The following is a 21411-nucleotide window of genomic DNA, read 5'->3' as shown; positions in this document are numbered from 1 at the left end:
ACTATGTTTTTACGTATTAGATATAGAGAAATTGTTAAGAATGTTTTTCCAAAAATATGTTTTTTTAGTACTATCCTCCCATGTAATCATTTTTATTGATATTATCTTTTAATTATTAATGACTATTTTGCTTCTATTTGAAAATACTTAAATCAACAAAATGAAAAAATGATTTTTTCCGCCAAAAAATGTACTTCACATCAACTGCTATGAAACAATGTACTGATTTTATCAATTCACAAAAATTCTTGCCTCTAATCAATCGTGATTCAAGCAATCATGCAAAATCTTGAGTAACCAAGCCTAAAAAACCTAAAAACCTAATCAATTCTTAAAAGATACGGAAATTAAAGTCAAAGATTACTATCAACTCTCGCCTCTTATCCATCTTAATTAGTTCTTCAAAGATTTCACACGAGTAACCTAAAATCCATTGAAATTAAGTCAACTATATACCTCTCTTCGCGGTTTATAGTTGAAATCTGGAGGCATCGCCAAGTAGCCGCCAGCTTCGCCGATTTTACGTTGAAGATCAGCGTTTTCTTCCAATATGAAATTTCTGGCGTAAAGCGATAAGTGCACTTTTCCGGCATAGATTGAGTTGAACTGAACAAGAATAGTACGACGACAGATCAGATTTTTGAGGATAAAGAAACCATTGTCGAGAATTTGAGAAAAAGATGAAAGTCGAGAAATGATTATTGATTATCTGAGGATTTATAAAATATATAAAAAATATTTAAAGTTCAAATTTTATTAATCCTACTAATATTAGTTTAGAAGTACATTTAAAAAATATGAACTAATATCTATCATCTAAAAGAGTATAAATTACAACAACAAACGAAATGTGTTGAAAGAGGCTGTTTTTCCGGGAAATAAGCATTTGAAGTTTAGTTTCAGAAAAAGGAGTTAAAAGAAGAGCAAAGTAAAAAAATCACATATATCCAAAACGGTGTCGTTCCATTCTCAAACGTGCTTTATCTTCTTCTTTACACACTCTCGCCTCCGGACGACGGAGACAGTCAGATATAAATTAGGGTTTCAGATTTTTTAGATTTTATCTCTTCAATTCGAGCCAGTGAATTGCCGCCTCCTCCTCCTCCTCTTCTTCCCTCAAGTTAGTTACTTTCGTCTTGAGTTTTCTAAATTCTCTATCTATAAATTGTGATATCAACTTGTGAGAATTTCGAAAAAATTGTATGTGCGTCTTCTTTGGAGCTTGAGAATTTAACGAGAGTATTGATTTTTTACCTACAGTACATAACCAAAGCAATGAAATTCTACTTGTATCCTGTAATGGCTGACTAAATCAACTGCGAATCGTGGTTCGTCACTTTCTTAATTAACTATTTTTTTTTCGATCTTTGTCTAATTTCAATAATTTATCCAAATCCTGATACTTGTTGTTCCAGTTTTGTGACATGGTTACTGTTGCTAGGCTATTGAACCTCACTCTTGTTGTTCCCGAGATTGACAAAACATCCTTCTTTGCTGATTCAAGGTATTGTAACTCCTTTTCTTAAACATTTTCTGTTTCTCTTACGTTCTTAAACCCTATTGCAAAACGAAACCTAGAAGAATGCTTCAGATTACTAGAAGAGCTTAACGGTGAGAAAGAGAAACCCATTAATTCCATTTCAAGTAGTGCTAGACCAAGTAATAGCGTCGTCTTTGTTAGTGTTGTTCACCGTAGAGAAAACCAAATTTGAATCACTTCTGATGATATTGTTGCCTACATCTGTCTGATTTTGATTTCGTTTAATTAGGTTTTGTGTTCTGTCACCATCTCTTAGACCCCTTCTACGTTACGCTTTCCTGAGAGAAGTAAAGGTCTGGTTGTGCAGTGAACATGGGGGCTCTTGCTCAAGTTGTTCCGTGGATACCCGAAGACGACCTGCTGCTAAAGAATGCTGTCGAGGTGAGCTCCCATTTCATTGAGTTTGGTTACATTTCAGTTTTCATTATTTTACTACCGGAAATGGATTATGTTGGATTGAGCCATGGGTTTGATCTCAATATTTGTCTCAATTTCCTGTCCTTTCACGCGCTTTATGTAGTTCAATGATCATGTAGTTTTCTTATTCTACCATGCTTGTTTGCAGAGCTGTATCAATTTTGCTTAAATTGAAGTAGTTGTCTAGTTGGAACATTAATGACTATCAGTTCTGTCGCTCATGATGTTTCTAGGCTTTCTTCTTCATAGTTGCTTGTATCTATAGTTGATTTTGAGGGGATTGGAGAGTACGACATATCCTTTGAGGCAGGTTATTATCAGTAATTTTCTTTCCTAAAAGAGATGCCTATCTAGTTGATTCTATCATCTATTAATATTGTTTTGGTTGCATTTTTTTCCTTTTCATGTCTTGTGATAACTTGAATTTTCGGGACAAAAGGTTGGTTGCAGATATCAAAATTTAGTTGAATAACCATGTCAGCTTTTTGTTTGATCCTGTTAACATCTTAAGCCAGTGTTATATGCGGTATAGTATAGTATTATGGGAAACAAGTTACACAATCTTGATGTGGCAAGGTATAATTGTTGCTCTAGAACAAATTATACCATTTCGCGAGGAACATAATATATTGCTGTGTGATCACTGATGATCTGTATGTATCATGCTTCTCTCCACGGGGAAAAGACTGTCAAATATTTTTTCTTAAATTTGGTTTTCTGTTCAGTTATGAGAACATAATATGATTGAAAAAATATCCTTTTGTCTTTTTACAGATGGCTCATCAATCACCACAAGATAGATAATTATGTTCATTGCTTCTCTCATATAGCATTTTATATATCAAGCTAGGCTAGCCAAAAAGTTTCTCTACTAAATTAGTGCTTCTGTATGTATGTATTGCGTGTTTCTTCTTTCAGCTTGTCTGGTAATCTTGCAATTAAGTGAACCAGAATCCTTAATTTATTTGCAGGCTGGTGCTTCTTTGGAATCGCTTGCTAAAGGTGCTGTGCAGTTTTCTAGAAGATTTTCTATTAGAGAATTGCAAGATCGATGGCATGCACTGCTTTATGATCCAGTAGTTTCTGTAGAGGCGGCTTTTCGGATGGCTGAGCTTGAACGTACTAACCCTAATTTTCCTACTAAGTTTGGTAGAACTGGATATTCAAAAGAAAACAAAAGTTCATCTAGGAAGAGGAATGCTGAAAGGCTCAGAAGTACTTATCATTCCTTGCGGAAGAAATTTAGGACTGAGCCATTCAATTCCTTGGATCTAGGTTTCCTCGTTCCACCAAATGATAGCCATTTCATGGATAATGGTGATGCAACACATCTTGGTCTTGAGGACTCTCACATGGATATTATCCACAACGCGTTTCCAGAAATCTTGGCTGAAGGTGGTTGCGTGACAACTCATGTTCTGCCAGAAGATAATTTACAGGGAGACATTCCTTACGTAGAAGGAGAAAATCTCACATTCACTGAACACGCAGGTCTATCAGTATGTGATGTGGTTCATCAAGATTCCGAGCAGAAACTAGAGAATACTGCTCACGAGGCAAAAAACACAATGGCTAGCACTGATTTCCTGGCACAGCTTTCAACTTCTCTTTTCGAAGAAGACATGGAACCGTTCATGGAAGTAGATGGCAAAGAAGTTGACAAGTCATATTATGATGGTCTTAGCTCACTGTTGGTGAACTCTACAAATGATACAAACCGCGAGGCTTTTCCTAACCCCACCGAGCAAGAACCTTCCATTGCACCAACTCATCCAGGAGAGGCAACCCTGGATGATCATGTGATGCTTGAGCTAGATGGTACAATCGCTTTAGATCCTCATCCTGAGATTGTTGGGGGTGTAATCTGCTGTTTATTAAACGAAGAGGATCCTGATATTCCGTGTAATGATGACATTTTCCTGTCCAACAACTCCCGTCCGATGTCAGTTTCTTCTTTAGCCCGGCGGAACTTTAAGGATACCAATAGTCCAATAACTACATGTGTAAGAGACGTCTCCGCCAGTAAGGAAAAAAGTGAGGGATATTCACTCCAGGCTCAAAAGAAAAAACCAGGACGTTTACAGGGGTCTACTCAAGGAAAGCCAGAGATGGGCCAACCAAGTAAAGGTAGCAAATTCAGGGCATCGACTAGTACTGAGTTAAAGAATACTGTAGCTCCTGGTGGTTCTTCCTCTGCACAGGCTTGCTCTAATACTCTACTTTCTACTGGTACCGGTGCAAAAGATGGAAAGAAAGAAACTGCTACTGGAACACTCTTTGTCGGATCTGATGGCCATGGCAACCACCCAGAGAAGGATAGTGAAAATTGTAAAGAGAAAAATGTTGTACCACCTGTTAATGAATCGCCACATGCTAAAGATACTGATGATGGCTTGATAGAGATTACAGTCCCTGAGCTGGAGATCACCCGTGCAGAAGCAGAAGCAGAAGCAGAAGCGCATGTTTGTGAGAGTGATGAGGACTTACCCAATTATTCTGACATTGAGGCTATGGTAACTCTTGACTTCCATCTTTATTCTTGTGCTATGGTTCCATGACACGTAAACACCTAATCCATAACACTCTTTTTTATTTCAGATACTTGACATGGACTTGGAACCTGATGATCAAGATAATTTTGATCTCGAAGGTAGTTGAGCGTCCCTTCTCGTCCAGTGGAACTCATGTTTCTTTCTATCTATCTACATTTTTGGGAAAAGAAAGCTTTTAGTATGTGAATAGGAATGTATTTCGGCATTTGGCTCCTAAAAGTTATTACATGCTGCAGTGATGTGGGAAACCTTTTCTATGGGTAGCGTATGAGATGTTAGAAGAGGTTTAAGGCTTGTTTGTAAATCCCTAAAATGTTTTCACTTGCAGTCTCCAAGTATCAGAGCCAAGACATGAAAAGAACAATCATAAGACTTGAGCAGGCTGCTCATTCATATATGCAAAGAGCCATTGCTTCCCGTGGTGCATTCGCTGTTTTATATGGCAGATATTCAAAACACTATATCAAGAAGCCTGAGGTAATATTATCTTATTCGTTTAATATTCCTTGTATGATTTGATAAGCTTCTTAAGAATTATAGTAGCACTTGTTGATATCGGGGTTCTTTTTTCTTAACATAGGTTTTGGTGGGTAGATCAACAGAAGACCTCGCTGTGGACATTGATTTGGGAAGAGAAAAGCGGGGTAGCAAAATATCTCGACGACAGGTCGGTCAATAGTAGATACTTCTATTTGTATTTTAGGTCTTTAAGTTGTATGAGAAGCAGCAGCCCAGGATCTGTAATGGTTGTTGTGTATGTTTTTTTCCTTTTTGGGTTACTGAATGCAGGCGATCATACGGCTGGGTGATGACGGTTCGTTTCATATAAAAAACCTGGGGAAGTATTCAATCTCAGTAAATGAGAAGGAAGTAGATCCTGGACAGAGTTTAATCCTCAAATCCGATTGTCTAGTTGAGGTTTGATCCGGGATACTCTTTTATGATCATTACTTACGCTTCTAGGTCCGTACTTAAACCCGATATATGTGCGCGCAGATACGGGGAATGCCTTTTATATTTGAAACAAACCAAAGTTGCATGCAAGAGTACCTGAAGAGAAGAGGGAAAGTGAACTGAGACCAGATCAAGAGTGCGTGTTGTTTGTGTAGATGAATGATGCATCTCTTGTGTAATGTACCTTAGCCATAGGAACACGTCTTGTAGATCTTTTAATACATCTTTAGTTCCGCATCATGCATAGTTGACCCTGTTTTAAGGCGTTGAAATGAAAATACAAGTCTCTTGTATCTGAATTTGTGTTTTAAGCGAAGAATGATTGTTCTTGTGAAGTTGATACACAAGTTCTTTGGATATCCTATCAGTATAAAGGATAGGTTTCCATTTTCGTGACTCACTCACTGATTTCCATTGCTTGAAAATTGATGATGAACTAAGATCAATCCATGTTAGTTTCAAAACAACAGTAACTGTGGCCAACTTAGTTTTGAAACAACACTAACTGGTCGAAGCAAAAAGAAAAAAGAGTTTCATCATATATCTGATTTGATGGACTGTTTGGAGTTAGGACCAAACATTATCTACAAACAAAGACTTTTCTCCTAACTTGTGATTCCTTCTTAAACCCTAGGGGTAATATTCTATTTTCCAAGGATCTTTAGTTAAAGGCAAATCCGGGAAATTATTGTAATCATTTGGGGAAACATATAAAAGATTTGAGTTAGATGGAAGTGACGATTAATCCAAACATATATATCTCTTTCTTCTTATTTCCCAAATTAACAGACAAAAGTAGAATATTGGCTTTTAACACCAATATAAAAACTTGTTCACACCTAAACACTTTTGTTTACTTTAGGGTAAGTGTAAAAAGCCAACCAAATCCACCTGCACTGATTTGACGTTTACAAACGCCGTTAAGTTTGTCACCGTCTAAACAAAAACAAAGTAGAAGCTAACGGAGCTCCGTTAATAAATTGACGAAAAGCAAACCAAGTTTTTAGCTTTGGTCCCCCTCTTTTACCAAGTGACAATTGATTTAAGCAGTGTCTTGTAATTATACAACCATCGATGTCCGTTGATTTAAACAGTGTCTTGTAATTAAAAAAATCAGTTTACATAAATGGAAAATTTATCACTTAGTTTTCATCAACTTCTGAACTTACCTTTCATGGATTAGGCAATACTTTCCATTTTTAGTAACTCAAGTGGACCCTTTACTTCTTCAACTCCATCTCTCTCTTTCTATTTCACTTCTTTCTTCTCATTATATCTCTTGTCCTCTCCACCAAATCTCTTCAACAAAAAGATTAAACAAAGAGAGAAGAATATGGCGAGAGGGAAGATCCAGATCAAGAGGATAGAGAACCAGACAAACAGACAAGTGACGTATTCAAAGAGAAGAAATGGTTTATTCAAGAAAGCACATGAGCTCACGGTTTTGTGTGATGCTAGGGTTTCGATTATCATGTTCTCTAGCTCCAACAAGCTTCATGAGTATATCAGCCCTAACACCACGTACACCATCTCTCTAAACACCACTCTTAAATTAAGCTAATTGAGTTGCTTTGTTTTCTTATAATTAACCACTACTTTTTTGGTGATTTTGTTGGTTATAGAACGAAGGAGATCGTAGATCTGTACCAAACTATTTCTGATGTCGATGTTTGGGCCACTCAATATGAGGTTTTTTTCCTTCTTAGATCTTTCTTCTTCTTCTTGATATGTGTTTCGCTGGTTGGTTAAATTCTTGATGCGTTTTGCTGCAGCGAATGCAAGAAACCAAGAGGAAACTGTTGGAGACAAATAGAAATCTCCGGACTCAGATCAAGTATTTGTTTCTCTCTCTTCTCTTAGATGAGGAGTTTTACTAAAAAAAATGAGTACGAAAATATACATATTTTTAAAATTGTAGGCAGAGGCTAGGTGAGTGTTTGGACGAGCTTGACATTCAGGAGCTGCGTCGTCTTGAGGATGAAATGGAAAACACTTTCAAACTCGTTCGCGAGCGCAAGGTTCTCTTCATACTTTTCCCTTACCTAGGGTTTCAATTAATCCTATATACCCAAGCTTCAGTTTTGAATTGAATTATTAAAAAATGAATTTTATTGTTGTATATATGTTTTAGAAAAAGAAACATTTTGTTTACTGTTGGATAATATATGTTAATTGTATTGTACTGTACAGTTCAAATCTCTTGGGAATCAGATCGAGACCACCAAGAAAAAGGTCACATCTTCTATGTCCACTCACTTTTCCATTTTATCATATTTATTTGTCTCAACAATTTTGTGTCAATTGAATTTATCAACTTACTAAAACTGTTGATAACACTTTTCTTGGACAATTATATTTGTGTGTGTGTGTGTGTGTTTAAGCTAATGGATAAAGAAAATACCAAGTATACTATATAGTGATGTCATAATAACTTGGGTATATATCTTCATAATTTTTTTGGGAGGGAATATTTCTTCATCATTTCTCTTGTGGTTTACACAATTGCAGAACAAAAGTCAACAAGACATACAAAAGAATCTCATACATGAGCTGGTAATATCTCTTTCTGTTTTTCTCAAATGTTGGTTTAGGCATAATACATTCATGGAATACGGAGCCAGTTAAAAAGATATCTAGAAATGTAGTGTAGATTGATCAGTCACTCTTATGTTTTCTTGTGATTCTCTTATCGAAATATCTCCTAGTTAAATCATATATCAAATGTCATGTCATTTCGAATTAATAATATTGGTTTTAGTTATGTGGAATATGGCTTAAAACATGTTTTGGTGAATTAGGAACTAAGAGCTGAAGATCCTCACTATGGACTAGTAGACAATGGAGGAGATTACGACTCAGTTCTTGGATACCAAATCGAAGGGTCACGTGCTTACGCTCTTCGTTTCCACCAGAACCATCACCACTATTACCCCAACCATGGCCTTCATGCACCCTCTGCCTCTGACATCATTACCTTCCATCTTCTTGAATAATTAAAGGCTAAAAGGTTTGCTGGTGCCATCATTGTCTATCTAATTATTTAGTAACTACTTAAAACATAAGGCATGGTGTTGCTAAAACCTTAAACTGTCATGTTTCTTAGTTATGTATTTTAAAGCCTAAAGAAATATGGATTGTGTGATCAGTAGTGCTTAGGCTTATTGTGTGTGGAATGTTTTCAAGACTTTTATCATGTATCGTATTATTATATTGACCACTCTACTTAATTATGCTACAAATTTACTCGATTTGATTTTCTACTTGAATGCATATATATTGTCTGATGAAATACAAATTGAAGTTGTTTCCACAAAACGAATAGACTACCAATCATACTATTGATTTACAAAACTAAAAAGTAAAGACAAATTTTTATACAAGATGTATTCCGAGCCAAATGCAACAACTTTTCGGGTTGTTATGTGTAACCCGAAAACAAAGATATTCAAATATTCACCCTAATGAAGACGTTCACGGTTACCAATATTGATCACAAGTTTGGATGGTAAGGCTCTTTTACTAAACTATCTAGCAAACCAAAAATCATCGCAATCAGAATTATGAATTAAGAGTTAGGAATAAACTTTTGCCTATATAACCTTCCTAGAAACTTCATAGTCCGGTCAATAATAAGACAGGGGAACTTGAAGAGGTCTAGCCTTTGAAGCCTTCTCTTAGTTCAAGATTCCTTGAAGCTCTTCCTTATTGCACATATGCCAGAGAAATTCATAGACATCTTAGCCTCCTTTGTGTTTTACGGTTCATTTAGTTTTTATTTCTTATCTGAACTTGGAGCATTAGAAAAGGGGCAAAGACATTGATTATTCAGAACCAACGAACAAGCCCTGAAACTGAAATACAAACCCTAAGCAGAACCCAACAAAAGAAAAAAAAGAAGAAGAAGCGGAAGAAATAGAAATTCAAACTAGAAGGCAAAGCTCTCTCTCTCAGACCAAATAGTTACAAGAAACCGAGGTTGTTGTTGTTGTTGTTGATGAAGCAGAGTCAGTAGATAAGCAAGACAATGGTGAAGAAGAAGAGGGTGGGCTCTCTCTTCCCACCACGCAACAATCCAGATTTTCCAAGTTCAAGCACTCGTGCTTCCCATCATCGAACATGAAGTCGATGTTGTCCTCAAATGCTAACTCATTGAATAGCTCCGGATACTCTATGGGATTCTCATTCGCGAGATTCTGATCAGTCAAAAACGGAGAAAACCCTGTATCCATCATACAGAAGTTCCAAGCCAGCTCATTGTTGTCCCCACAACGATCCATTTCCATTATGGTTGAAGAGTCTATGCAGCAATTGACCACTGCTGCTTCTTCTGAATATCCTACAATCTCTGCTTCTTGTTGCTCTGCTTTCTCTTCTTCCTTCTCTTCTTCTTCTTGCGGTGGTTCTTCCACGTACTGTTGTTTCACTTCTTCTCTAGGCTCTTCCTTCGCTTCTCTCGTTTCAACTTCTTGTTTGGCTTCAACAAGAATACCCTCTTGATGGTTAGCTTGGTTCACAGGGAACGGGAAAACACCTTTCTTCTTTAACCGGTCAATGTAATTACTAATGTCGAAATTAGTAACCGCGTTTGCGCCTCGATACTCAATCGCAGCCATGTCATATGCTGCAGCAGCTTCCTCCTGCGTATCTGTAAAACCAATAAATAGACAACTGTGTTAGCTAAAAAGCTTCTAAATCAAGACAATGCAAACAAAGTCAGTGTTTTGAAAGTTAACGCAACTTGTTGTTAACTTTCACATTACCTGGTAAGTGGCTATAACCAAATAAGACCAAACAAGTGTTAAAAAGAAGAGTTTCTTCTTTGTCGTTTCATATTTAAATTAGAGAATTTATGATACCTAATAAAGACAAAGAATCAATAGAATTTGGTGACGTGTTTTTGTAGGGACAACTAGGGTTACACGATTTGTGTGGAGATGTGAGGCGTGTACAAAGACCATTTCTCCTCCACTGCGCCGCTCTAAACACTAAAGAGTCCAAACTTGTGACTTAATTTAAGTCATCGCAACAATTTGTGTATATAATTAATACACGAACGTACGATTACTGAGTTAATTAACAATAATTAAAACACCAACCTAGTGTCAACTCTAAGCACTAATCAACTATTAAGTTATAAGTTTGGTACCAGAATAATCTAGAGAAAAATAATGGTAAAGTAGAGAAGACAATTATTAAAAGAAAAGAAGATAAAGTTAGACCAGATTTTGTTCGGAGGACAAAGATGAAAGATATGGTAGAGAGATAGAGAGAGATGAGCAGTGCACGTGAGGGCTCGTGACTCCTACTCAGAGCAAGTCTCAACTCTAACTAATTAATCCAATTTAATAAACCAAAAAAACAAGAGCAAACCAGATCGACCTCGGGTTTGGTCCTAAAGCCTCTCTGAACTATTTTGTCCTTTTATGAAGTGAGAGTGTTATCACGTGACCTACGCGCGCTACACGCGCCTTTACACTTGTAACCTACATTATTTTTCTATACAAAATTTCACAACTACTACTTATTTCAATTTTTTTTTTTGTAATTATGCTCTTGACAACTCTTTTCTTTTTTTTGGTATAAATAAAGTATCTTTGTTATAGAACAACAATGCCTATATTTTTGCAAATCTCAATTTGTATTACTTTTTTAAAAAAATCTAATTTTCAAAAATTTGAGATTTGTTGAAGATTAGGAGGTCCTTAAATAAATCTAAGGACCCGGTAAGAGTCAGCAAAAACAATAAAAAAAAATGGGATTACTTTTCAGTAAAAGAGTTGTTGTTAATATTCCCTTCTGCAGAGTTCTCAATTTTTGTATTCAGAGTATCGGATCCACAAAAAATGCAGAATTTAAAAGGTAATTATGCAGAGGGATCAGATAATTAAAAAAGAAGAAGAAAAAAAGTTGATTTGATTAAAAGATAAAAATCAATTAAAGGGACATGATGTCAAAACTCTCGCCTCACGTGAGTCAGTGTGTGTAAAATTCAAACCCCACTGCCACTGCTTCCCCATTATATTATTCTAATTGTCTCACTAAACAAATTAATATTCTTAAATCACTCTTATAAACAACAACAAAAAACAGTCTAAACATTATCACACTCTATTTTATACTTACAAAATTATATATTATAAAGCATAACAGGTAAAAAGGATCCGTTATGCCCGGTAAGTTATAAAAAAGTCAATAATTACGCTAATTATTTTAAATTAACCAAGAGTACATATCTATTTTTTTCTAAAAATTACTAGAAGAAAAAAGGGAAAGGAGATAACGTACTATAGGTGCCGAGGTACAAGTACTTGTTCCCAAACACTCTTCCGATCCGAGCCTCCCATCTTCCGTTGTGGTGATGCCTGTTTTTATGAACAAAAATAATCCTATTTTTAAGAATAAAATGACCAAACTATTGAATCCATAAACTTTAGCAGTGCTGAAAAAAACATAATTTATGATTTTTTTTAAGAAAAAGAGAATATTCTAAAAGCAAAATTTTCATGATCAGATTTTTTCCTAATAATTAATTCTGTTATTCAGATATCCGAAAATAGGAAAAATCATTTCTCAATTTGGTAGTAAATTCCGAAATTTAAAAAATAAATCTAAAGAAATTAAAAAAAGAAAGAGAGAAAAAAAGGAACCTAGCGACGCCGCGATATTTAGAGACGCCTCTGGAGAAACCACTGCTCTGGCGGCGGAGAGAAGCCAAATATTCTTCCTTTGTCACTCTCTGCATTTCTTCCAATTCCTTTGTGTACGTCTCTGCCTGATTTTCCCCATTTTTTTTTTTAATTATAATCCAGATTCCAAAATCACAAACATGCATATCAAAACAATCTGATTTTTGTTTTTTGGTTTACCGGAAAATTCAAGATGGTGTCGGGTCCCCAGTACTTGAGAGCAGCCAGATCGTACGTATGTGCTGCTGCTTCTTCACTGTCATATGCTCCTGCAATTACGCGTGAAAGCAGTTGAGATTCTTCTGACCAAATCCACTCTCTCTTTTTTTTTCTCTTTCAATTTAGTAAAAAACAATTGATCTTTTGTTTCAGAGAATTAGAGCTTACCCAGATAAACTGGTGAAGTTGTGACGAAGTTGAGATCAAACAACAGATCAAAGAAACCAAATTTATCAGTTAAAGTCCAGATCTTTATTAAAACAAACAAAATCATGAGTTACGAAGAAAAAAAGAAGAAGACGAAACCTTGTTTGCCTTTCTTGTTCTGAATCGAATTCCAAGAGCTTTTGTCCCAAAGATGAGCCTCGAATCTCCCAGTCCATCTATGTCTGCAAAATCCCACAAAACAACATGCAATCTTACAAATGCAGTTTTAAGACAAAACCCAAATCCAATCTCAACAACCAATCATTTAATTTCCAAAAAAATAAAAACCTAGTGACTCCTCTGTAGATAGAGCTGCGTCGGGTAGAAGCAGGGCTTGTCGGGTTATGAGATTTATCACCAGAAGGAGAAGATTTCTTAGCCCTTTTGGCTCGTTTAGGCCTTGGAGCCTCCGACTGAATAGGAGAGGAAGTAGTAGTAGAAGAAGAAACAGAGGAAGATGGAGAAGAAGAACAAGTGGAAGTGGTTAAGCGCTTCTTCATTAAACTCTGAGAAAGTTTAGATTTTTTTTTGGAGTGTGAGTGATTTGATTTCTCAGAGGAAGAGGAAGCAGAGTGGTTTAAGAAAAAAAGGAGGAAACGAGAAAGGGCAAGTTAAATAAACCCTGAAGGAGGAAAGGGCTAATTGGGTTAATTAACACAAAGAGTTAAAAATGAAATTGTAAGACCAAACACTTGGCCTTCTGTTGCAGCCATGCTACCAATAGCTTTACTCTCCACGCTGTCTTTCTTTTTTCTTTGTATTTTTGTATTTTTTTTTACGTTTTTTTATCATTAACTTTTTTGTACGTTTTATGTTTTGGAATTATTGAATTTAATTTGATTTTTTTCTCTAATTTTTTGGGGGAAAAGTTGGAATGTAAAATATCTTAATTTGTTTTTTTGCAATTCTATTTATTCCCTGGTCAACAATTTGAATTCTATATTTTAAAATTGAAGAATCTACTATGATGATGTTTTGGTTTTAGAAAAGAAAAATAGTAGCCAAAAATTAAAATTTGATTGAATTGAGTTATTATGGTAATGATGGTCTATGAAAGTTGACTAGTTTTTTCCCTTTTAAATATATATGCTTGTGTGTTATAAAATGTGTTAAATTACCTATTAAAGTTCTAAATCTTTTTATTAGCATATTTGGCTATTTGCCTATATTTTCTATAAACGCTCCAAATTAGTTGTAACGTATCTTCGCTGAGCTGTATTATACCAAATTAGGTCTTCAGTGTTCAACAAATTGTCGAATGTTTTGCATGTGTCGATCTAATGTTTATCGTATAAATACATAATTAGAACATACAAAGTAAAAAATGTCAGATGATTATTAACACATTATCGATCTAAAATGTATCGTCGAAAATGCCTAATTAGAACATATGTAAAATGGGAAAATGATCAGATATGATTAGCACGTGTCAATCCGAAACATATCGTAGAAAATGTCTAATCAAAGCATATGTAAAGTTGGATGTTCTAACTGTTATCATTTAACTTTCCACATGATTTAAGCAGACACACGAGTGTTTACAGTCGTTTAAAACAGTCAAAACTCCTTTAGTAAAAACAGAAACGATTTAATTGTAATGCTTACAGAATAATTATCATAATATAGACATGCAACATCCAAAAACAACCAAGACGATAGTCTAATTCGGTTTTAGAAAATTAGATGTACCTTTTGTAGTACGTTAAATAATTCTCGTGATTCGTTTCAGGAATTAAGTTGGGTTGCCAAATAAAAACATTCACCAAAATTTTTAAAACTTTTTTTACTCTAGAGATACAATTGTTTTATTTAATTGTTTAAAAATAAATAACTATTTTTATTAGCAGTAATAATTAAATTTAAAACGTCCTAGAAATCTAAACCGGAAGTGTATATCATAAGAGGAAAAAAAAATGAATACTAAGATTCCTAACATTTAGGACTAAACAATGAGGTTTAGCATTTAAAAATAGTTATTTATTTAACAAAATGTTCATACAATTTTCTAAAAGAACAGAGATTCTCTAAATTATCAACGCTCATAATATGATAACAAGAGTTTCGTTATCGGTTTTATTTTTTGATTTGAAAATTGAAATGAAATTAAATATTATGCACATTTCCAAGACTAAACTTCTAGTGATAAAAAGACCAAACCGTCTCGTCTCTTCCACTTCAGTTCACTGCTCTGCGCCTTTTCAGTTTCCTCTCGTATGATCGTCGTTCTTCTTTTGAATGACCTAAGCTGATATAATTAAAAGGTACTCTTTTGTTTCTTCTTCTCATACTTCGTTGCTCGGAAACTTGAGTTATCTTTTTGGAATCAGCTTTTAATTTTCCTAGTATCATATATTCGTTTCAGAGATGTCTTACGTTCCACCACATAAACGACTTGAAAATGTTGCATTGAGAGCATCCTCTGTTCCACCTTCTCTTCTTAAAAAACACAATAAAAACGTCGGGAGTACTAATACAAAGATAATCTACGCAAACGGTTACATTTCTAGATGGTTTCTCGTTGGTTCGGATCCAGAGGATAGCAACTTTCAACTTGTGCCCGGTTCTTCAGAGTGGAGGAAAGACGCAGAAGAAAAATCTTTGGTAATCTTAGCGAAGAGTGATTTGGGAAAACTGGAAAATCCATGGTTATGGGTGACAGAGAAAGTGGAGGATGACATTATAATGGGATTTGATAGGGCAAAGAAGACGTTGCTAGGTTATGGTGGATCAGAGGATGTCAAACTCAGACTGATCGCTCGGTTTGGTAATGTTGTTTTCCATGAGTAAGGTTTTTGACTTCTCCTCAAATTTTCAGTTTTTAGGGACACACACAAACTCTGTTTTACCTGGGGCAGGGTTAGTGATTAGCCTAGTGTTGGTTTAAGAGCATTGTAATTACCGTAGGTGGTTTGTAGTGGATTGAAACTGTGTTGACAACTTGGACACTATAGTTGAGTCGGTTATCTACTATCTAGACAACTTAGAAACTATAGTTGGATTGCGCATTTCTCGCTAATCAAGTCTTTTTTATGTTGAATAAACAAGTTTACCGATTGTTATCTTATCAAATTGATGCAGTGTTAGTTCATCAGGAACTCTAAGAGATGGTCCGTTAACTAAAAGCACTTTGGAGAAATTGAAGAAAATGTTTCGTACAAATGTCCCAAAGTCTTATGTCGAAAATGTTGGGTATAGAGCTGTACACAAAATGGGATTTTGTGTTGAAGAAACCAAAGAGTTGTATCACGTGAAGGTGGTTTTGTTATTTCTTATGTTAGAGATTCATGATTGTGTCTGTAATTTCATTTTAATTCTTTTGTGGTTTTGGTTTCTGATTTTCTAGGTCTCAGACAACACTCGTCCTGATGTAACCATTTCATGTAAATGTATGGTGGACCAACAAAATAAACGACTCAATTTCTATAAGATAAGTCCTTTTCATCTCCCCTACTTACCACATTTTAAGTGAATCATATTGAAGCTTTTGTTTGGTTTTTATTCAGGCTGAGCTTAATGCTTTGAGGCACTTAAATCTTGACGTCTCATGCCTTGATCAAGATCTTGACATGAGGTTGATGGTTGACTCAAAAAGGACATTAACCAATCTCTCTGTGAGTTGACTTTGTCTAATCCATATTTAGTATCCAAGAGAATGAGTTGAAGAATATTAGCAAGTGGTGTAGATTAAAATGTGAAACATGGTTCTTCGATTGTATCCAGGAGAATGAGATTACGAATCTTAAAGAATTGACTGATTCAGCGGTGGTAGATCCAACTGTGAAAGGTGGGTTAAAGTGGCCACTTGGGAAATCTTCTTGTGCGGATCGATACATTGTTTGTGGTGTTTGGCATACTGTAACTACTACGTACATAAACCAGACTATGAGGCTTCAAATCCGAGAGGCTGATCGATATGATTTCAGAACTGGAGTTGGAGGAACCTCAAGTGAAGTGAATTTCAAACTAAAAGCATTAAGTACTATACTACTAAAGGTATTTTTTGTTTAGACATGGTCTTTTAATTGTAGTGATAGTCAACAAGTGACAATAGTTATGTTTACAATTTCAGGAGGAAGATGTGGAGAGGAAATGTGTTTCAGACATGCTGAAAGATTGTCTGAAAGCGGTTTGGGAATACTTTTTGAAAGAAGTTTAGTGTTAGTCACTTTGTTTCTGGTGTGTTTCCAGTTTGTGTCACTTACTCCAAACTTTGCTGCTTTTTTCATATTTTGGCTCATCTAATTTTGTTGCAATATTCACATTATCTTTTATCTTTTGGATTGGAAAAAGTATTTGATTATCGTTTAGATAATCAACTTTGTTTGCGTGTACGTTTTCATCAGTTTTCAGGTGTGATCTGTAAATTTAACAAATTCAGAATTTATGACTGATGATTAATTTACCCATCACAAAGGAACCATACCGAACACAGTTACGGTCATTTCAATTCTAACCCGAAAAAATAATAAAGAACCGGTAATATCCAAATCAAAGTATCAAACCAAGGCGAAATAGAATGGGTTTCCGATTTCAATAGCTAACTTTCATAAACCGAGAACCGAAACCGGAAACAATCAAACCAAACCATTTGGTGATTAAAGAATTAATCAGCATTAAGTTATGTCATATCATCTCCTGCTAAAAGCCTAAAAAGCTAAAACTAGTCGTGACTCGTCGTCGTCTGATATTACCAGATTCCTGAGAATTTGAGCCTAATCCTTCATCACCAAGCTAAGTCTCAAGGTACTCATTCCTCTCTCGCTTTTGTTTCTTCTGCTACTGCTACTGCTATGCGTCGTTTGATTCCTCCTTCAATTTCGTCTTCTCCGATCATATCTCTATACTTTTCTTCCGGAAGTAAATAGCACCGATCTTTTAATTGCGTCGATTTTCAACCTAATCGGAGCATAAGAACACGTTTTCCGATTTATAATTGTTGCGCTTCGGTGTAATTCTTCTCAATTATAAATCGCGATTCTATACGATTAGTGATTTTATCTCCCGATTTTGCGATTTACTGTTATCCTCCTCTTGGTGTTTTAGGGTTTTATCTGATTTCTACAGTGATCTATAGTTTTCCATATATATATTTCTGGATTATGATTCCATATTTGGTTTTGCATTCCAGATCTGATTGTGGTTGTGGTTGACTTCTTCTTCAAAGGTTTCACGAGTACAATAATGAGTCAAAAGGGTTTGATATATAGCTTTGTTGCTAAAGGAACAGTTGTTCTAGCAGAGCATACTCCTTATTCAGGAAACTTTAGCACCATTGCTGTTCAATGTCTGCAGAAGCTACCCACAAATAGCAGCAAGTATACTTACTCTTGCGATGGTCATACTTTCAATTTCCTTGTTGACAATGGCTTTGGTGAGTTTTCTTTCTTAGCCTTTTTCTACTTGTTGATAAGTTGAAAGCTTTTTTAATTTACTTCGGATTTGGTGATGCTTTGTGATTGTTGCGTGTATAGTGTTTCTAGTGGTTGCTGATGAGTCCACCGGAAGAAGTGTTCCTTTCGTGTTTCTCGAACGGGTCAAGGAAGACTTTAAGAAGCGGTATGAAGCGAGTATAAAGAATGATGAGCGACATCCTCTTGCGGATGAGGACGAAGATGATGATTTGTTTGGAGATCGGTTTAGCGTTGCATACAATCTTGACAGGGAGTTCGGGTCTGTCTATAGCTGTAACTATCTGATATCACTTCATTGTTTCGCATTGCAACTGTGTTCTGATTCTTTTCTTTCCCCTCTAATAGGCCCATACTAAAGGAGCATATGCAGTATTGTATGAGCCATCCAGAAGAGATGAGCAAACTTTCTAAGTTGAAGGCCCAAATAACTGAGGTCAAGGGGATCATGATGGACAACATTGAGAAGGTATGCTTTTGTCGTTATAAGAAAAGATGAACTAGCTTAGACATTTTAATTAACAGTAGCACGCAGATCTTGTACTTTTTTGGTTTAAGGTGACAACATTTTTATCCACATGATTTTGCAATTACAAAAAAGTACTGTAGGAAAGATGCTGAACAACAAATACTTTCTAGAAGAGATATTTGACACCAAATAAATAGGTTTACTTCCATGGTAGTTTTACTGGATAAATGTATCAATTGCTTTTCTCACAACCATTCTTTCATTAACCTATATCTGGTATAATTATATTGTTTGTGAATTACTGTGTTTTCTTTCCAGACCTTTGTCAACTTTTAAAACTGTGACAGAATGGACTTTAGTATCTAAGTCTGATAGAAACTAAGAAGTTGCACGCAGCTTGAATTAGATTTCCAGACCCCTGTTCTGCCTTTTAACCGGCTTGATTTCATACACGCCTCTGTTAAAATTTAGTACTGAGGAAGTCTAAATGGGATAATTATAGCATGAACTCCCTGCTTCTCATCATAGGAAGGAGTTGGTTGTGCTATAGTGCTGTTCCAAGTCACGATATATCATCTGTCGCTTTTGCTCTGTGGACTATGTTTCTATTTGCCTTAAGTTTGAGGTCAATAATGTTATAAAAAGTAACTGCAAGTAATTTTCAACAAAATCTAGTTTTTTGGTGCTGTAAAAGGTTAGGCAACCAGAGTAACTTCAGAATTTGTCGCACTATCATCTCCAATAGAAGATGGGGTTTGTCCCATTTTCACTGAACTAGCTTATGCCAATAGATGTTGATTATGAGAATGAAACGGAGAGGATTTGCAGCCTTTTTGATGATTATCTTTGATGTTATTTTAACAGGTTCTGGACAGAGGAGAGAAGATCGAACTTCTGGTTGACAAAACCGAGAACCTACAGTTCCAGGCAGATAGCTTCCAGAGACAAGGAAGGCAGTTAAGAAGGAAGATGTGGCTACAGAGTCTGCAGATGAAGCTGATGGTGGCTGGTGCTGTTTTCTCTTTTATTCTCATCGTTTGGGTTGTTGCTTGTGGAGGTTTCAAATGCTCATCATGATGTTTCGCTTCGTTTGTATCTGTTTTAACACTTAAATTGCATGCTCATGTTTGTACATGGAAGAACTTATAATAACATATCATCATATCATCATCATCTCCCACATGCTGTGATGCTATATATATAAAAAAAATGTTTTTGTTCTCAAGTTGCCGTGTCTGTTCTATTCTATGCGATCAGCAATTTTCTTTATGGTGATCTCCAAGATACATGTGTGTAGTGTATGCGGTTATGTCATTTAGGCTTCGACTGATATTAAGAAAAAAGAACAAGAAAATTGTAGGTACTGTATAAAGTTTTTACAGAGAAAAAAAGAAGAAGCAAACAATGATGACCCAAAAGCGAAATAGAATGTTACGGCTTTTAAACTCTGTGGCTGATGAAGCAAAGAGCAAAAGGTGAAGCGTAAAGGTGAGGTTAAGTAGGGCAAATCACATGGGAGGAACAAAAAAGGTAACAAAGTAATGTCTGCTAGTTGTTTTTTTACACCGTTTCTCGTTTGATAAAGCGGATATGAAATAATTTCATAAAGGGATATTTCGTACCTTTTCAATTATCCCCACATCAACTTCTCTGTCTATTGTCTACAGATATAAAGGGAGATATGAATAAGCATATATGGTTGGCTTCGTTTTTACTATGACTGAGGATGGTGAGAATTTATAGCCAATCAATTTTCTAAAAAGCAAATCATGTTATGGATTTTAAATATTCAATATAGGAATGATTCAAGTGTAAACATGGGACCTTATTGATAACAAACATAAGCAACCAAAGATAAAATACATACGTATTTTCAAATATACCACATAATCCATGAAATTCGATTTAGAGATCCCGATTTAGAGATCCATACATCTGCATGGTTTATAGGTTTCATGTACAACTAAAGCAAAATAAGCTGAAAGATGATTTTGGAGTAAAGAGCGTTTACTCTCCATAGTAGTAAATGTTGAATGTCTCTTTTGGTGTTCCAGTTTTCCAAACTTTAGCTAAATCTTAAATGATCATATTAACTTTCTAGTGGCATCCCAAAATGGCTGGCACGGGCCTGCGAGTAGATTAGTTGATAGTAATAGGAATTCTATCCAATAATTGATAAATCTCCAGATGACAATCAAACTTGAATATATAAACTATCAGAGATAGGTTCAATAAGAAAAAAAAAGTTGTGTGTAAGGACCCTGATGAGACAAGAGAGTGATCATAAGAAAGAGTTTTAAGTTATAACTGTTGAAAACTTCCATATCTCGATGCTTTGAATATTGATGTACTGTATATGACAAGATATCCTATCATTAATGAAATTCTTTCAGGTAAAGTGAAAAGTGAATTTCAATTCATGAAAAAGGAGAAATGGCTAATGTTAAGTAAAAATTATGAGGTTCATTAACCATAAAGGGTTGCACCAAATGGTGACCAAACCGCATAGTGTGATACGGTTCAAATAGTAACGAAAATATCTATATATATGTGTATATGTATATATTTTCGTTTAGAACCGTACCACACTTTATCCGCAGTTGAACCGCAAGTCACCATTAGCAAAAATATAGTTGCGTATTACTTAAAACCATTTTGTCAAAATACATTAAAGGTTTTTGGTTGCCCGAAACATGTATATTTTTATTTTAACCGAGGCCAAGAGTGATTTCTACGATGGCTTGATAGATCTATAAAATATACCAAAAGAAACCGAATCCTAATTACCATTGATTTCGAAATAAACAAGAACTGGTTTCCTAATTACCATTGAATTTTATTTTGGATTTATATATAGAGAAGATCTTCTTCAACAAAGACATTACACATATGCGGTGTATCTCGCAATAACTATAGAGAATCCTCTAAAATTGATAGATAATTGATATACAAGATGCCA

General features: G+C 35.3%; 5 protein-coding genes across 15 annotated transcripts; 4 read left to right on the top strand and 1 right to left on the bottom strand.

The window, feature by feature from the left end:
- Positions 1-902: 902 nt before the first annotated feature.
- Positions 903-5867, top strand: emb1967 (Forkhead-associated (FHA) domain-containing protein). 5 transcript variants are annotated; one of them, NM_001084815.2, is made up of 10 exons: positions 903-1120; positions 1261-1328; positions 1442-1504; positions 1848-1921; positions 2929-4470; positions 4556-4607; positions 4838-4986; positions 5090-5176; positions 5299-5427; positions 5506-5867. In NM_001084815.2, the coding sequence occupies exons 4-10, from the start codon at positions 1853-1855 to the stop codon at positions 5584-5586; spliced, it is 2109 nt and encodes a 702-aa protein (NP_001078284.1). In that variant the 5' UTR covers positions 903-1120; positions 1261-1328; positions 1442-1504; positions 1848-1852; the 3' UTR covers positions 5587-5867. The 5 variants fall into 5 exon arrangements, with proteins under 5 accessions (NP_001078284.1, NP_566998.1, NP_850702.1 ...); NM_115295.2 differs by having other exon boundaries at positions 1416-1504; positions 1770-1921; NM_180371.2 differs by having other exon boundaries at positions 964-1328; positions 1416-1504; positions 1770-1921; positions 5506-5856.
- Positions 5868-6569: 702 nt separating this feature from the next.
- Positions 6570-8744, top strand: AP3 (K-box region and MADS-box transcription factor family protein). Its single transcript, NM_115294.6, has 7 exons — positions 6570-6984; positions 7086-7152; positions 7236-7297; positions 7382-7481; positions 7654-7695; positions 7972-8016; positions 8262-8744. The coding sequence occupies exons 1-7, from the start codon at positions 6797-6799 to the stop codon at positions 8454-8456; spliced, it is 699 nt and encodes a 232-aa protein (NP_191002.1). The 5' UTR covers positions 6570-6796; the 3' UTR covers positions 8457-8744.
- Positions 8745-9138: 394 nt separating this feature from the next.
- On the bottom strand, positions 9139-13396 carry WRI1 (Integrase-type DNA-binding superfamily protein). 5 transcript variants are annotated; one of them, NM_115292.4, is made up of 8 exons: positions 12864-13200; positions 12675-12757; positions 12537-12545; positions 12330-12418; positions 12111-12235; positions 11749-11825; positions 9417-10108; positions 9257-9314 (listed from the first exon to the last, which is right to left on the bottom strand). In NM_115292.4, exons 1-8 carry the CDS (start codon positions 13073-13075, stop codon positions 9285-9287), a joined length of 1317 nt encoding a protein of 438 aa, NP_191000.3. In that variant the 5' UTR covers positions 13076-13200; the 3' UTR covers positions 9257-9284. The 5 variants fall into 5 exon arrangements, with proteins under 5 accessions (NP_001319744.1, NP_001030857.1, NP_001325502.1 ...); NM_001035780.3 differs by having other exon boundaries at positions 9190-10108; positions 12864-13396; NM_001339659.1 differs by having other exon boundaries at positions 9190-10108; positions 12537-12757; positions 12864-13396.
- A 1543-nt stretch (positions 13397-14939) lies between these two features.
- On the top strand, positions 14940-16731 carry AT3G54310 (DNA-directed RNA polymerase subunit alpha; the record flags this gene model as incomplete). The annotated part of the gene is made up of 6 exons (NM_115291.1): positions 14940-15339; positions 15668-15828; positions 15919-15966; positions 16079-16186; positions 16296-16568; positions 16645-16731. 6 exons carry the CDS (start codon positions 14940-14942, stop codon positions 16729-16731), a joined length of 1077 nt encoding a protein of 358 aa, NP_190999.1.
- A 269-nt stretch (positions 16732-17000) lies between these two features.
- VAMP727 (vesicle-associated membrane protein 727) lies at positions 17001-19677 on the top strand. Of its 3 annotated transcripts, none has more exons than NM_115290.5 (5): positions 17001-17318; positions 17704-17946; positions 18047-18245; positions 18332-18452; positions 19317-19677. In NM_115290.5, exons 2-5 carry the CDS (start codon positions 17757-17759, stop codon positions 19527-19529), a joined length of 723 nt encoding a protein of 240 aa, NP_190998.1. In that variant the 5' UTR covers positions 17001-17318; positions 17704-17756; the 3' UTR covers positions 19530-19677. The 3 variants fall into 3 exon arrangements, with proteins under 3 accessions (NP_190998.1, NP_001326058.1, NP_001078283.1); NM_001339657.1 differs by having other exon boundaries at positions 17001-17523; NM_001084814.2 differs by having other exon boundaries at positions 17232-17318; positions 17740-17946; positions 19317-19676.
- Positions 19678-21411: the final 1734 nt, after the last annotated feature.

This window comes from Arabidopsis thaliana, chromosome 3, assembly GCF_000001735.4.
Source record: "Arabidopsis thaliana chromosome 3, partial sequence".
NCBI classification, from domain to species: domain Eukaryota; kingdom Viridiplantae; phylum Streptophyta; class Magnoliopsida; order Brassicales; family Brassicaceae; genus Arabidopsis; species Arabidopsis thaliana.
Note: the sequence above shows the minus strand (reverse complement) of the source record. Positions and strands in the feature narration are given on the sequence as shown.